General features: G+C 43.7%; 1 protein-coding gene across 1 annotated transcript in view; it reads left to right on the top strand.

The window, feature by feature from the left end:
* Window positions 1-13,549, top strand: part of LOC141981556 (carboxymethylenebutenolidase homolog) — a 31,122-nt gene that overhangs the window by 12,458 nt on the left and 5,115 nt on the right. Inside the window, exons 3-5 of the mRNA XM_074943198.1 lie at window positions 3,276-3,383; window positions 7,821-7,963; window positions 8,505-8,596. Coding sequence (XP_074799299.1) covers window positions 3,276-3,383; window positions 7,821-7,963; window positions 8,505-8,596 — 343 coding nt within the window. The remainder of the gene's footprint in view (window positions 1-3,275; window positions 3,384-7,820; window positions 7,964-8,504; window positions 8,597-13,549) is intronic.

A 13,549-nucleotide genomic window follows, 5' to 3' on the forward strand; every position in this document is an offset into this window, starting at 1 on the left:
GACGTTGGCATGGGGTCCGGTTCTATCACCTCTGACCGGGTCCTGGTAGAAGTTTCCGGAACAGAGCTCGGCGTGACGGCTTGCTTAGCCTGGCTGCAGGTGACCATTCCCACCCTGTTGGCTAGCTTCACGTGATTGGCCAAGTCTTCCCCCAACAGTGTGGGGATGGGATAATCATCATAGACTGCAAAAGTCCACGTTCCTGACCAGCCTTATACTGGACAGGCAACTTGGCTGTAGGCAAATTGAAAGAGTTGGACTTGAAGGGTTGAATTGTCACTTGGATCTCTGGGTCGATTAAATTGGGGTCCACTAAGGAAGCATGGATAGCCGACACTTGCACTTCGGTGTCCCTCCACGCGGTGACCTTCTTCCCTCCCACATTCACAGTTTCCCTCCACTCTGAGGGTATCTGGGAGGTATCTGGGCCTGAGGACCTCTGGTGTGATTCCGGTGCAATGAACTGTAATCTGTTGGGGTTCTTGGGGCCGTTGGCCTTTACATGCCCCGGTTCGTTACATTTAAAACATTGTCCAGCTGATGGGTCACTGGGGTGAGATGGGTTGCTGGGGAACGGTGTGGCAGGACGATAAGGTGTCTGGAGTATTCCTTTGTGTGTAGTTTGGGCCTTGGGCTGCCCCCGGTAGTAGGGTGTGGTCTGAGGGTGTCCCTCCTGGTATCCGCTCCAACTGCGACCAGGGTTGTTCCTCCCTCCACCTGTTTTGTTCCAGCTTGCCCTGCTTCTCTGGTGGTCTGGGACTGCTCGTATTGATCAGCATAAGAAGCAAGACTTTCTGCTGAGTCCATTTCCTTATCCTATAAACGCTGTTTTATTTCCTCCTTGGACATATTCAGGAATTGCTCCTGAGCTATCAAATCACACATTCCATCAAAGCTAGTGACACCCCTTCCTTGGACCCATTTATCTAACAGATCCTTCATCTGGTTTAGATAAGCCACATTACTTAGTCCAGGCCCTCTCTTAAGGGTTCAAAATTTTGCTCTGTACATTTCAGAAGTAATTTGAAATTGCTTTAAAACCAAATCCTTGAACTTATTATAGTCAGAAGCCTCATCAATAGGCATCTTATTGAATATGTCCAGAGCTCTTCCAGTCAATTTTGCGACCAATGTGGTCATCTTGTGAGCTTCAGGAATTTTATGGAGAGTGCACAGTCTCTCAAAGGTGAGAAAATATTCAGCAATATCACTGGATTCATCATACTGTGGACATAGTCGCTCCCATTTGTGGATTGTTGGGGAAGGATGGTTAGGGTTATCCAGTAGATTCCGCTCCAGCCCTTACCTTCTCCAACTCCAGTGCATGCTTCCTCTCTTTTTCCTTCTCCGCCTCGGCATGCTTCCTCTCTTTTTCCTTCTCCTCCATTTCTTTTTCCCTTGCTGCCATAGCTCTCCTGTGGGCAGCCTCTTGGTTTTTTTCTGCCTCTTTCGCTGCCTCCAGTTCTCTCCTGTGGGAAGCCTCTTTAGCTGTTTCTGCCTTGGGCTCTGTCATGGTTGCCTCTCTGTTTTTAACTAACTTTACACCCGAGGGGGGGGGGGAGAGAGACGTTTCCAAGTGGGCACTTCCCCTGTTCTTTGTGTAACACTTTGGTGGTGGCAGCTTTTAACCTAAGATAGTAAGAATAAGCTTAGGGGGTCTTTCATGCAGGTCCCCACATCTGTACCCTAGAGTTCAGAGTGGGGAAGGAACCTTGACATGGTGGCAGAGCAGTGGGATTAACTTGAAATCATTCTGAGATCAATTTGAGATTTTTGTGAACCAAAAGCATAGATTTTAAAAGGACATTTTTTTTCCTTTGGGCTGCTTGAAAGCAGGTTTTAAGGTGAAAGCAGTTAGAGTTTTTTTGTCTCTGCTTGGGGGCCAGAGCAGAGACAAAAGGGAATTGTCTTTTGTGAGCTGGAGTTTTCTCTACCTAAAGGCAGGGTAGTTAACCTCCTGCAGGGAAATTCACAAGTTCTTCACAGACCTGAAGACGTGGGTTTTTTTTGCTAAGAGCAACTAGAGGGTTTTCTGTCTATTTGCCTGGAGACAAAGGTGTTAGGGTTTTTTTAAAAAGGTTTTTTCTGTAGGCTGACAATCACTATCAGAGAACACAGGTATCCGGTCACAGCACACCCTCTTTCCTGGGGAAGGCTTGATAAAAATTCTCACCAGTTTGCATAGGTGAACACTATGGATCTTAACCCTTGGATCTTAAGAACAATGAAAAGCAATCAGGTTCTTAAAAGCAGAATTTTAATTGAAGAAAAAGTAAAAGAATCACCTCTGTAAAATCAGGATGGTAAATACCTTACAGGGTAATCAGATTCAAAACATAGAGAATCCCTCCAGGCACAACCTTAAGTTACAAAAAGACACAAAAACAGGAATATACATTCCCTCCAGCACAACTTATTTTATCAGCCATTTCAACAAAACAGAATCTAACGCATATCTAACTAGATTGCTTACTAACTCTTTACAGGAGTTCTGACCTGCATTCCTGCTCTGGTCCCGGCAAAAGCATCACACAGACCGAGAGAACCCTTTGCGTCCCGTCCCCGTCCCCCCCCCAGCTTTGAAAGTATCTTGTCGCCTCATTGGTCATTTGATCAGGTGCCAGCGAGGTTATCTTAGCTTCTTAACCCTTTACAGGTGAAAGGGTTTTTCCTCTGGCCAGGAGGGATTTAAAGGTGTTTACCCTTCCCTTTATATTTATGACAGGGACTTCTGTGTAGGCACTGATAGCATGATATTGCCCACAAAATCTGAAATGTGGACTATCAGGATATCAGCACTTGAGTTTGGCCATTTATTTCACCCAGTCATTCCTTAGGAGGTCAGTTAATAACTATTTTATTTTTTGTATTACTGTAGAACCTTCAAACCCCATCTCAGACTGGGTCCCACTATGCTGGCATTGTAAAAAACACAGTAAGAAATGTTATCTTCCCCAAAGAGTTTTCAGTCTAAATACTCAAGACAGACAAAGGATTGGAAAAAGGGAGTATCCCTATACCCATTGTCATGGCAAATGAGCTTATGTGATTTAATCATTAAAGGAATATTGTTAAGCAAATCATATTTATTTGTATATATATTTAAAATAATTATTTATACTTTTAAAGAATTATTAATAATATTTAACTAAGGACAAAATTGAGGGGAGTGAAATCACTACCATATCACAGATTAATGGAAACATTCCTTGGTTTAAAAGACCACAAAACATCTCAGGATTTGATAAATAAACTTACTTTGATTTTTCATACAGAGCCATCTGCCCCGACTTTTTTGTGGGAAAAGAACCTTGGAATCCTTCTGATGACTGGTCCACTTTTGGTGAATGGCTGAAAACACGAGATGCCAGAAAAATAGACCAGTAAGATGCAAGAGGGATGGCATCCCTTGTCATGGATCAACTATTCTTTTCTTTGGTCTGAGATTGGGGTGCACCTAGCCTACCAGCCTGATGGGCCGGTTTAAATGTTCCACCTTTGGCGGTGGCGGGGACCAGGCTGCCTTAAGGGATGAGGTTGCTCTTCCAGCAGAGAACTCTATCATTTGTTGATAGGACTTTATTATAGTCTTTGGATGTTGGTGCAATAGCTGCTAAACATTGTGTCCACCAGCTTCCTCCTCACAGGTCACCAGAACTTATAAATGACCTGTGAGAGATGAAGTGAGAGAGGAGACAGCCAAAGGCACAAGTCTCTTTTGGAGACTGACCAACTGAAACATATCAATATTTTAAGATTATATGACAGTGGTTGTTAGGGGGCTTATTCCTTCACCCACTTACTTCCCTGGTCCTTCTCGCATGAACAGAGAGCAACAATACCCGAAGTCCAAAGGTGCAAACAATTCGATGTTTATTGGGGTGAACTTCCAGCAAGCATGATTCCAGTTTCCTTCCTTAGTGTCCCCCTTCCCAGCTCTGACACCACAGAGCCTTACCTGTGTCCCTGTTCCCATTCCTGCCCTTAGCTAAACATGATTCCAATTTCCCCACCCCCATTCCCTGTTTCCATTTCCCCCCCACACACACTTCCTGATTGACTGCAGACTACGTAGTAAAACTTGAGTTCTGCTTAGCTATACCTTAACCAATCATTTTACTGAAATTTAACGAACCAATCCTAACATATTGTAACATGATTATGTAACCAATTATATCCGACCACCTTAATTAGTTTACACCCAGCAAAATTAATTATACAGCAGACAGGAACAATTACAAAACCAGACAGAGATTATGCAGACAAACAATAGGGAAATGGGGACTACAGTGATAGAACAAACACAGAAATGAGGATTTCACATCCCAGCTATTGATAAGTGAGTTCTTGCCAGACAGGATGCTATCAAACGAAGTTTCCTTTTACATCTTCTAGGCACTTCCCTTTCTCTGGAGGCGATAGGCATTATCAGGACAGGACTGTATTCCTAACAGCCCAATAGCACCTTCTTTCAATGTGACTAGGTTGGAATGTGAGGTTGTGACTGGTCGCTTCCCAGCTTATGGGTGCCTCTGCTGCTTAGCCAAAGGTCTTAGCCTAAGAACAGGGCCTCAGACTGTCACAGTAAGAGAAGGCTCTTACACCGGCAGACAGTGATTTTGATTGTTTCTTTTATACCTCTATAACTAGCCAAGTGATAAGAATACACCTAAATTCTTAGCGTATAGGCCTTCACAGACAGGCCTGAATATCTATATCCTAACAGTGGTGTGGAAAGGTTTCCTTGGTTCCACCATAGTTTCTGAAAAGTTGTGCACAGCATAACTGTCCCAAGTGGTTGACATCTGGATGAATCTTTATTGCCTAACTAAGAGAGTTAGTATGTATAGTTAGAATACAATCTTTTTTATTGTCAAGAATGTTCATATTACTTTGCAGACAAAATTGCTTGGATTTGGATTCAATTGTTTATTGCAAGGAAGAAAGAACAATAACTTAAGGGGACAGGCATTGAGTCTTCCCTGGTTGGATTTCAGCTAATTTTGCTCACTGAGGTAATGGAGATGCTGAGGTGCTTCATGCTAAAACCTATGAGTCGGACCCTTTTCCTCCTTGGCCGAGTAAGGCCAATAAGAAAGTACTGGTGCATTGTCAGTTAAGATTTTCAGGGTGTCCCTGTGGTAGGTGGGGTGAGGGACAGAGCTTCGGTAGCTCTGAAAGATGCTATTGTGAGGCCACTGCTCAAGAAAATACCCTTGATATCAACTTTGCCCAGCTATTGGGCTGTGTCCCTCATCCCACTTTTGTGGAAAGGTAATTGAGAAGGTTGTGGTGGGGCAGCTGTGGCAGTTTCTTGATTCCTTAGTTGACCTTGACTTATGTCAATCTGGACCTGGGTAAAGGGTAGAAAGTGCACTGGTTGCATTAGTGGATAACCTCCACCCAGAAATGGACAAAGATAGTGTCTGTGCCAATTTCTGTAACAGTCATTTGATGATGAGATTTTTGTTGGCTTGTTTATGGACGCTGGCAGGGTCAATGGAGCTGCTCTTGTATGGCTCTGTGCGTACCTCTGAGAGATCCCAAAGGTAGTTTTGGGGATTTGTTCCTCTGCCCCAAAGGCTCTCTCCTACAGGGTACCATAGGGTTTGTACTGTCATTTCTCTTGTACAGTGTATACATGAGGCCTGTGGGAGGAGATACGGAGTCTGATTTATTCAGTGTGTTGCTGATACTTAGATCTGCATCTCAATCGTATGGTTGGAGCAATAGAACAAATTACTCTGTGATTAGAAAGGGTCGTGAATGATAGCTGGCTGCAACTCAATCCAGACAAGATGAGAGAATGTTGGTGGCGAGTGGAAGCAGGCAGAAGAATTGGCAGGAATTGTACCTGTACCAGTACCTCTCATTGAGAGAGCATGGCCGCTATTTATAAAACTGGTACACGTGGGCATTGTTAGATTCTGAGCTGCTCCTGGGTGCCCAGGTACTGGCAGTAGCCGAGAGTGTTTTATTCCATCTGCACCTGGCAAGACATCTCTCTTTGATGAAGGGACATTGCCACAAATATCCATGTCTTTGTCACCTCAGGATTATGTGCTCCACTTAGGGCTTTCATGTGCTCCACTTAGGGCTACACCTTGGGACCTTTTGGAAGCTGAAGCTGGTGTAGAATGGTGCAGTTATTAAGTTGCATGTTGGAAGCACAATTACACCAGTGCACTGCACTAGCTTCTAATAAGCTTCCAAGGGAATTCAAGGTGTTAGTTTCTACATGTCAAGCTTAAAATGGTTTTGATCTTGGTTGCCTGTGAGATTCTCCCCTCCCCTCCCCCCCCACCTGTGCCATACTGCTACAGCTGTGATCAGCAAAGGTGCTGGAGTTGGTGTCTCCTGAGTATAAATGAGAAGGAACCATTGGCAGGGTGCTTTCCATGAGGGTCCTTGGCCTCAGAATTCACTTCCCCCTTGTTTCCTCAGAGCCCAGATTTGTTACCCTTCTGGGCACACTGCAAAGCACATCTCTTTCTTGGGATTTTGAGAGGGGGTGGGGTGAGGCAGGAACCTCAGGGTTTTGTCAGGGTTTTGTTAAGCAGTGCAGGGATTATGGAAGACACAACTGATCCACATCCAGCATACTCCTGGCTCATTGCTCTCATTACCCGCTTGTAGGAGAGCATCACACCTCCTCTGCACAAGACAGTGGCTCAGGGGAGGAGGTGTTAGGCTCTGCCTGGCATTTCCTCCCTGTACCTTACATGTTCTAAATGTTGGTCCCAATTGGACAGACAAAGTGTCTGGTGTTTCACTGGAGGTTTTAGTGCTGAGGGGCTGGTGGTAGAGTCTTGTGTTGGTCTGATTCATATTTCACATGCCCAGGTACAGGGGAGTAGAGGATAGTGTCTGAAGTAAAGAGTTGTTTGGGTAGGGTGTAGGCTCAGATGTTACATCTCCCCCCTCCTTCCCAATATCAACTCCCTTTAATACAGTGGTTCTCAAACTTTTGTACTGGTGACCCTTTTCACATAGCAAGCCTCTGAGTGCAACCCCCCCCTTATATTTAAAAGTGTTTTTAATTTATATTTAACACCATTATAAATGCTGGAGAGGAAGTGGGGTTTGGGGTAAAGGCTGACAGCTTGTGACCCCCCCCCCATGACCCTCTGAGGGGTCCTGACTCCCAGTTTGAGAACCCCTGCTTTAATACCTCTGCAGTGGTCATGGCTCCCTCTGGGCTGGCTGGTGTTGGTGGAGTACCTCATGTTTTGGAAATCCAGCTGTTAGAGCAATATGCAGACCTTTTCCAGGTTTGTTACACTTCCCTTCCTGCAGTACACCAGACATTTTGTGTAAGAGCTAAATTACAGTTATCATCAACGTAATAATTGTTTAGTTAATGGCATTCCCTAGAGACTGCTCTACCACTTTTTAAAATACTTATATACAAGATAAGAATTGAGCCATCTTCACAGATCAGTTTTAATTCTTCTGCCTCTGAGGTCTGTAGTGTAATAAATTATTCTGTTTCCACACATTTATATTTCCTTCCAATGTGTGTTATTCATGTCTTCCTCTCATTCCTCTCATTTGTCCCTTTCTGGATGAACTAATTATATTAAATACTCATCTCTTTTTGGAAACTGAGTTATGGTTGTCAACCTGCATTTTAGATTATCAGCCCCTAATCTCGGGCTCGAATATCTCTCTTTAAAAAAAGCATATATAAATTAAAAACAAACACAGTAAGAGAAGTTGGGTGGGGGGACAATTTTATGTACTTTTGTATTTTCTTTTCTGATTTTCAGGGAGTGTTTCTACTGTGGATTCCTTAGTTCACTTTTGTTTATATGTTGTAGGGAAGCTAATGTTGTCTTGAGGTATCTAAAGCAGCAATGCAGTGCAAAGAAGATTGGTGTTGTCGGATTTTGCTGGGGTGGAATTGTCGTACATCACCTGATGATGAAATATCCTGAGTTAAAGGCAGGTGTGTCTGTCTATGGTAAGTGGAGAATGCATGGGAATGCAATCAGGCTCACTTATATATGTGTAATAGTTCCAACTGAGGTGGCCACGAGTGCTTTCTTTCATCCTGAGTTGGCAAAGAAGTTGTGACATTTCCTTTCAGGTATGGACTTCTCCTTATGCTCTATCCCAAAAGATGAGGTCAGCTGAGTTAGCCTTGCTAACAGTCCTGGATTATAATTCTTTGGCTGTTTACAATAGACTTTGCTTCCCCCATTGGTCCAAAGGAGCCCACAGGATAACTTGCAAATCTTATTAATTCAGATATTCAGTCTTTTGCTTGAGGGGTTAGTTCGAAGGGGATTTAGTCTCTTGAGTGTCTCAAAGGGGTTTTTAGCTGTGTTCTAAATTGTGTGATTTTAAAGGTGATGTACACCTAGTGTTTGGTGCAGAAACATTTGAATAATGAAACAGAAATGAATATTGCTGAAGCAAAGAGAAACTTTGTGTTTGAATATATAGTTCACCTTGGAAGCTGTATCACTACATTTTAAACACTTTTTTGAATTTTTTCCTAGGAATAATCAGGGACTCTGATGACAGATACAATTTACTGAAGCCCACATTTTTCATTTTTGGTGAAAAAGATGATGTCATTCCTCTTGACCAAGTAAGTTGCTTTTTAAATGAAACCTCTGTTGATAAGTATTATTTTCTTTTTTGGACTTGAACCTGTCCCGTCAGTCTTGGAAGCTGAAACACAGAACAGCCTGGTGGTAGTGCATGAGAACCAGAGAGTGAGAGAAGAAAATGGAAATTGACTACCTTTGTTTTCATTGTCTAAGCTGAGTGAAGGACCAAGGAACCAAAGGCAAAACAAAACCAGAAAATGGCATTGAAAAAGTTTTTTGCCTTTTCCGCCTCCGAATTGGTATTAGTAACACAGGTAACCGCTTTTTCCAAAATCTCACCCCTCCCTTGAGATGTCATAGCAATTTTGATCCTTTGGAGTTGCTAAGGCTGTCACCCTGCTGTAAGCGGGAATGGGGCATTCTCTGAGCAGACTAGCTGGCTATGGAACTCACATCCCACCTTGGTTCACAAAAGCACGGATTTAGGTAAGCCTCATGACACTGAAAGACTCAGCTGTTTTCCCAGGCTTTCCCGGTGATGGAGGTATTGAATAGGGACTGAGATGGGGACAGCTGGATAAAGGATGTTTGGTGACAATGACTGGGGGCCTGGTTTTTGTAGATGCATTTGACATTTGTGTTCTGTGGACCCCTGCCTCATTTACTTAACATAGCTTCAGTAGTGACTGATGCAGTACTCTTCCCGAGCCTCACTCACCATCAGAGCCATGTGCTGAAAGAGACTGTGGCCTGGACTCATAGACTTTAAGGTCAGAATGGACCATTGTGATCGTCTAGTCTGACCTCCTGCACATTGCAGGCTACAGTACCTTACCCACCCACCCACTCCTGGAATAGACCCCTAACCTCTGTCTGAGTCACTGAAGTCCTCAAATTATGGTTTAAAGACTTCAAGTTACAGAGAATTCGCCATTTACACGAGTTTAAACCTGAAAGTGACCTGTGCCTCTTGTTGCAGAGGAAGGTGAACCCCCTCCCCCCCTCCCCCAGGTCTCTGTCAGTCTGACCCAGGAAAAAATTTTTTCCCGACCCCAAATATGGGTGATCAGTTAGACCCTAGACATGTGGGCAAGACCCACCAGGTAGATACCTCGGAAAGAATTCTCTGTGATATATGTGCATCATTCAAGCAGTATTCAATACGCAGTATTCAATACGCAGTATTCAAGCAGTGGAAAACAGGTAAAGTTCTTGTCTCCACATTTGGAATTCCAGAATTCAGTTTTCTTGATAAAAGCATTCACTTTGTCATAGAGATTCAGAATGTTAGTGTCATGGTCTTGCATGGACAAATTTAGATCATTCAGCTTGCTAAATATATCTGCAACGTAGGCAAGTTGAGCTAACTACACAGTGTTGACAAACAGAGGTAAGAGGGGATGAAAGATCAGAAAGAAATGCTGGCTGTATTTTAAAGAATCCTCATTGAGGTTACAGAGACAAACCATCCCGATGTGTAGAAAGAATAGTAAATATGGCAGGCGACCAGCTTGGCTTAACAGTGAAATCCTTGCTGATCTTAAATACAAAAAAGAAGCTTACAAGAAGTGGAAAATTAATGACCAGGGATGAATATAAAAATATTGCTCGGGCATGCAGGAGTCAAATCAGGAAGGCCAAATCACACCTGGAATTGCAGCTAGCAAGAGATGTTAAGAGTAACAGGAAGGGTTTCTTCAGGTATGTTAGCAACAAGAAGAAAGTCAAGGAAAGTGTGGGCCCCTTACTGAATGAGGGAGGCAACCTAGTGACAGAGGATGTGGAAAAAGCTAATGTACTCAATGCTTTTTTTGCCTCTGTCTTCACGAACAAGGTCAGCTCCCAGACTACTGCACTGGGCAGCACAGCATGGGGAGGAGGTGACCAGCCCTCTGTGGAGAAAGAAGTGGTTCGGGACTATTTAGAAAAGCTGGACGAGCACAAGTCCATGGGGCCGGATGCGTTGCATCCGAGAGTTCTAAAGGAGTTGGCGGATGTGATTGCAGAGCCATTGGCCATTATCTTTGAAAACTCATGGCGATCTGGGGAAGTCCCAGACGACTGGAAAAAGGCTAATGTAGTGCCCATCTTTAAAAAAGGGAAGAAGGAGGATCCTGGGAACTACAGGCCAGTCAGCCTCACCTCAGTCCCTGGAAAAATCATGGAGCAGGTCCTCAAGGAATCAATTCTGAAGCACTTAGAGGAGAGGAAAGTGATCAGGAACAGTCAGCATGGATTCACCAAGGGCAAGTCATGCCTGACTAATCTAATTGCCTTCTATGACGAGATAACTGGTTCTGTGGATGAAGGGAAAGCAGTGGACGTGTTGTTCCTTGACTTTAGCAAAGCTTTTGACACTTTCTCCCACAGTATTCTTGCCAGCAAGTTAAAGAAGTATGGTCTGGATGAATGAACTATAAGGTGGGTAGAAAGCTGGTTAGATTGTCGGGCCCAGTGGGTAGTGATCAATGGCTTCATGTCTAGTTGGCAGCCAGTGTCAAGTGGAGTGCCCCAAGGGTCGGCCCTGGGGCCGGTTTTGTTCAATATCTTCATAAATGATCTGGAGGATGGTGTGGATTGCACCCTCAGCAAGTTTGCAGATGACACTAAACTAGGAGGAGAGGTAGATACGCTGGAGGGTAGGGATAGGATACAGAGAGCCCTAGACAAATTGGAGGATTGGTCCAAAAGAAATCTGATGAGGTTCAACAAGGACAAGTGCAGAGTCCTGCACTTAGGACGGAAGAATCCAATGCACCGCTACAGAATAGGGCCCGAATGGCTCGGTAGCAGTTCTGCTGAAAAGGACCTAGGGGTGACAGTGGATGAGAAGCTGGATATGAGTCAACAGTGTGCCCTTGTTGTCAAGAAGGCCAATGGCATTTTGGGATGTATAAGTAGGGGCATTGCCAGCAGATCGAGGGACGTGATCGTTCCCCTCTATTCGACATTGGTGAGGCCTCATCTGGAGTACTGTGTCCAGTTTTGGGCCCCACACTACAAGAAGGATGTGGAAAAATTGGAAGGAGTCCAGCGGAGGGCAACAAAAATGATTAGGGGACTGGAACACATGAGTTATGAGGAGAGGCTGAGGGAACTGGGGATGTTTAGTCTGCAGAAGAGAAGAATGAGGGGGGATTTGATAGCTGCTTTCAGCTAGTTGAAAGGGGTTCCAAAGAGGATGGATCTAGACTGTTCTCAGTGGTAGCTGATGACAGAACAAGGAGTAATGGTCTCAAGTTGCAGTGGGGGAGATTTAGGTTGGATATTAGGAAAAACTTTTTCACTAGGAGGGTGGTGAAACACTGGAATGCGTTATCTAGGGAGGTGGTGGAATCTCCCTCCTTAGAAGTTTTTAAGGTCAGGCTTGACAAAGCCCTGGCTGGGATGATATAATTGGGGATCGGCCCTGCTTTGAGCAGGGGGTTGGACTAGATGACCTCCTGAGGTCCCTTCCAACCCTGATCTTCTATGATTCTAACTTCTGTGCGTAATTCAAACAGTCCGTCAAGTACTCTCCCTCTTGAAAGCCAGCAAACCTCTGTGTGAAGCAACAGTTGCTGATGTTCTGACCCCATCTCTTTGCAAAGAATGTGAAACAGGCGAGCATTGAGTGGCCTGGACTTGATAAAGTTGACAATTTTGACAGACTCATTTAAAACTTCCTGCAGCGAAGAAATCATCTTTTTTGAAGCAAGTGTCTCTCTGTGTATGATACAGTGCATCCATTGCAAGGAAGGATTTTCTTTCCTGATTCTAGCTACATGTCCATTCACTCTCCCAGTCATTTCAGGGGTCCCATCAGTGCAGACGAATTTGCATAAATTCCAACTCAAATCATGTTCCGAAAAAAAAAAGTCAATTAGTTTAAAAACGTCCTCTCTGGTTGAAAAACAACAAGGAGTCCGGTGGCATCTTAAAGACTAACAGATTTATTTGGGCATAAGCTTTCGTGGGTAAAAAACCACTTCTTCAGGTTTTTTACCCATGAAATCTTAAGCCCAAATAAATCTGTTAGTCTTTAAGGTGCCACTGGACTCTTTGTTGTTTTTTGTGGATACAGACTAACACGGCTACCCCCTGATACTCTCCAGTTGAGTTTGCCTTTATACTTTTGCAACACGGTATGTGCTTGTTGATATCAGTGGTTTCAGGGTATCAAACATAAGAAATCAACTGAGCTTCTCCACTGATGTCCGTGGACTGATCAAGGTGAAGGGCAAATGCTTTTGCCATTTTAAGTTTCTCTACAAGTTGAGAGACAGTATCCTCAGCCATGTCTTCAATTCTGCGACACACAGTGTCATTTGATAAGGATACTTTTTTGAGAGTATTGGCTGCTTTTTTATCAAGCATGTTTTCTACAGGCTCCACAGTGGCAGGCAGAATCAGATCATGTGCGGTTGTCTACAGCGTCTTTGGTTTTGCTATAAGAAGGAAGACGGCATATGAAGCTTTGAGTGCTTTTGTAGAAATAGTTGAAGTTTTTTTAATTATAAGCTGGCCAGTCTGGATCTCAGAAAGCTTTCTTTGAAAATATTCTACTGGTTTACTCATATGCACAGAGTGTTTTGTCTTCAAATGTCATTGCAAATGCGCTGGCTTCATACTGTTATTAGATATAGTTTTAGTTTATCCTATAATACAAACCAGTGTGCATGCACAAAATACATTTTCTAAAAGCCTTCACTCAGCAAAATTAAAACTGATTTTCATAGAACTACTGACATTCGCATCAGTGACATAGGGATTGAGTCACTTTCAAATTTCCCACTTCTACCACCTTCTGCTGAGCTCCTCAAAAAGAGTCTCAAATGTTTCTCCCCTATCTCAGCTGCACTTGCTTTATACTAAAAATTGGCTGCAATGTTTTTGCCTAAAGTTTTCAGTATCATTCACTCACAGGTTGTCAGATGTGCCAAACTGCAGCCCAACATTGTAAACTTCTGTAGAGAACCCTTTAGAATAAGGATCTAACAATGGCCATACTT

This window comes from Natator depressus, chromosome 2, assembly GCF_965152275.1.
Source record: "Natator depressus isolate rNatDep1 chromosome 2, rNatDep2.hap1, whole genome shotgun sequence".
Classification (NCBI taxonomy): Eukaryota; Metazoa; Chordata; order Testudines; family Cheloniidae; genus Natator; species Natator depressus.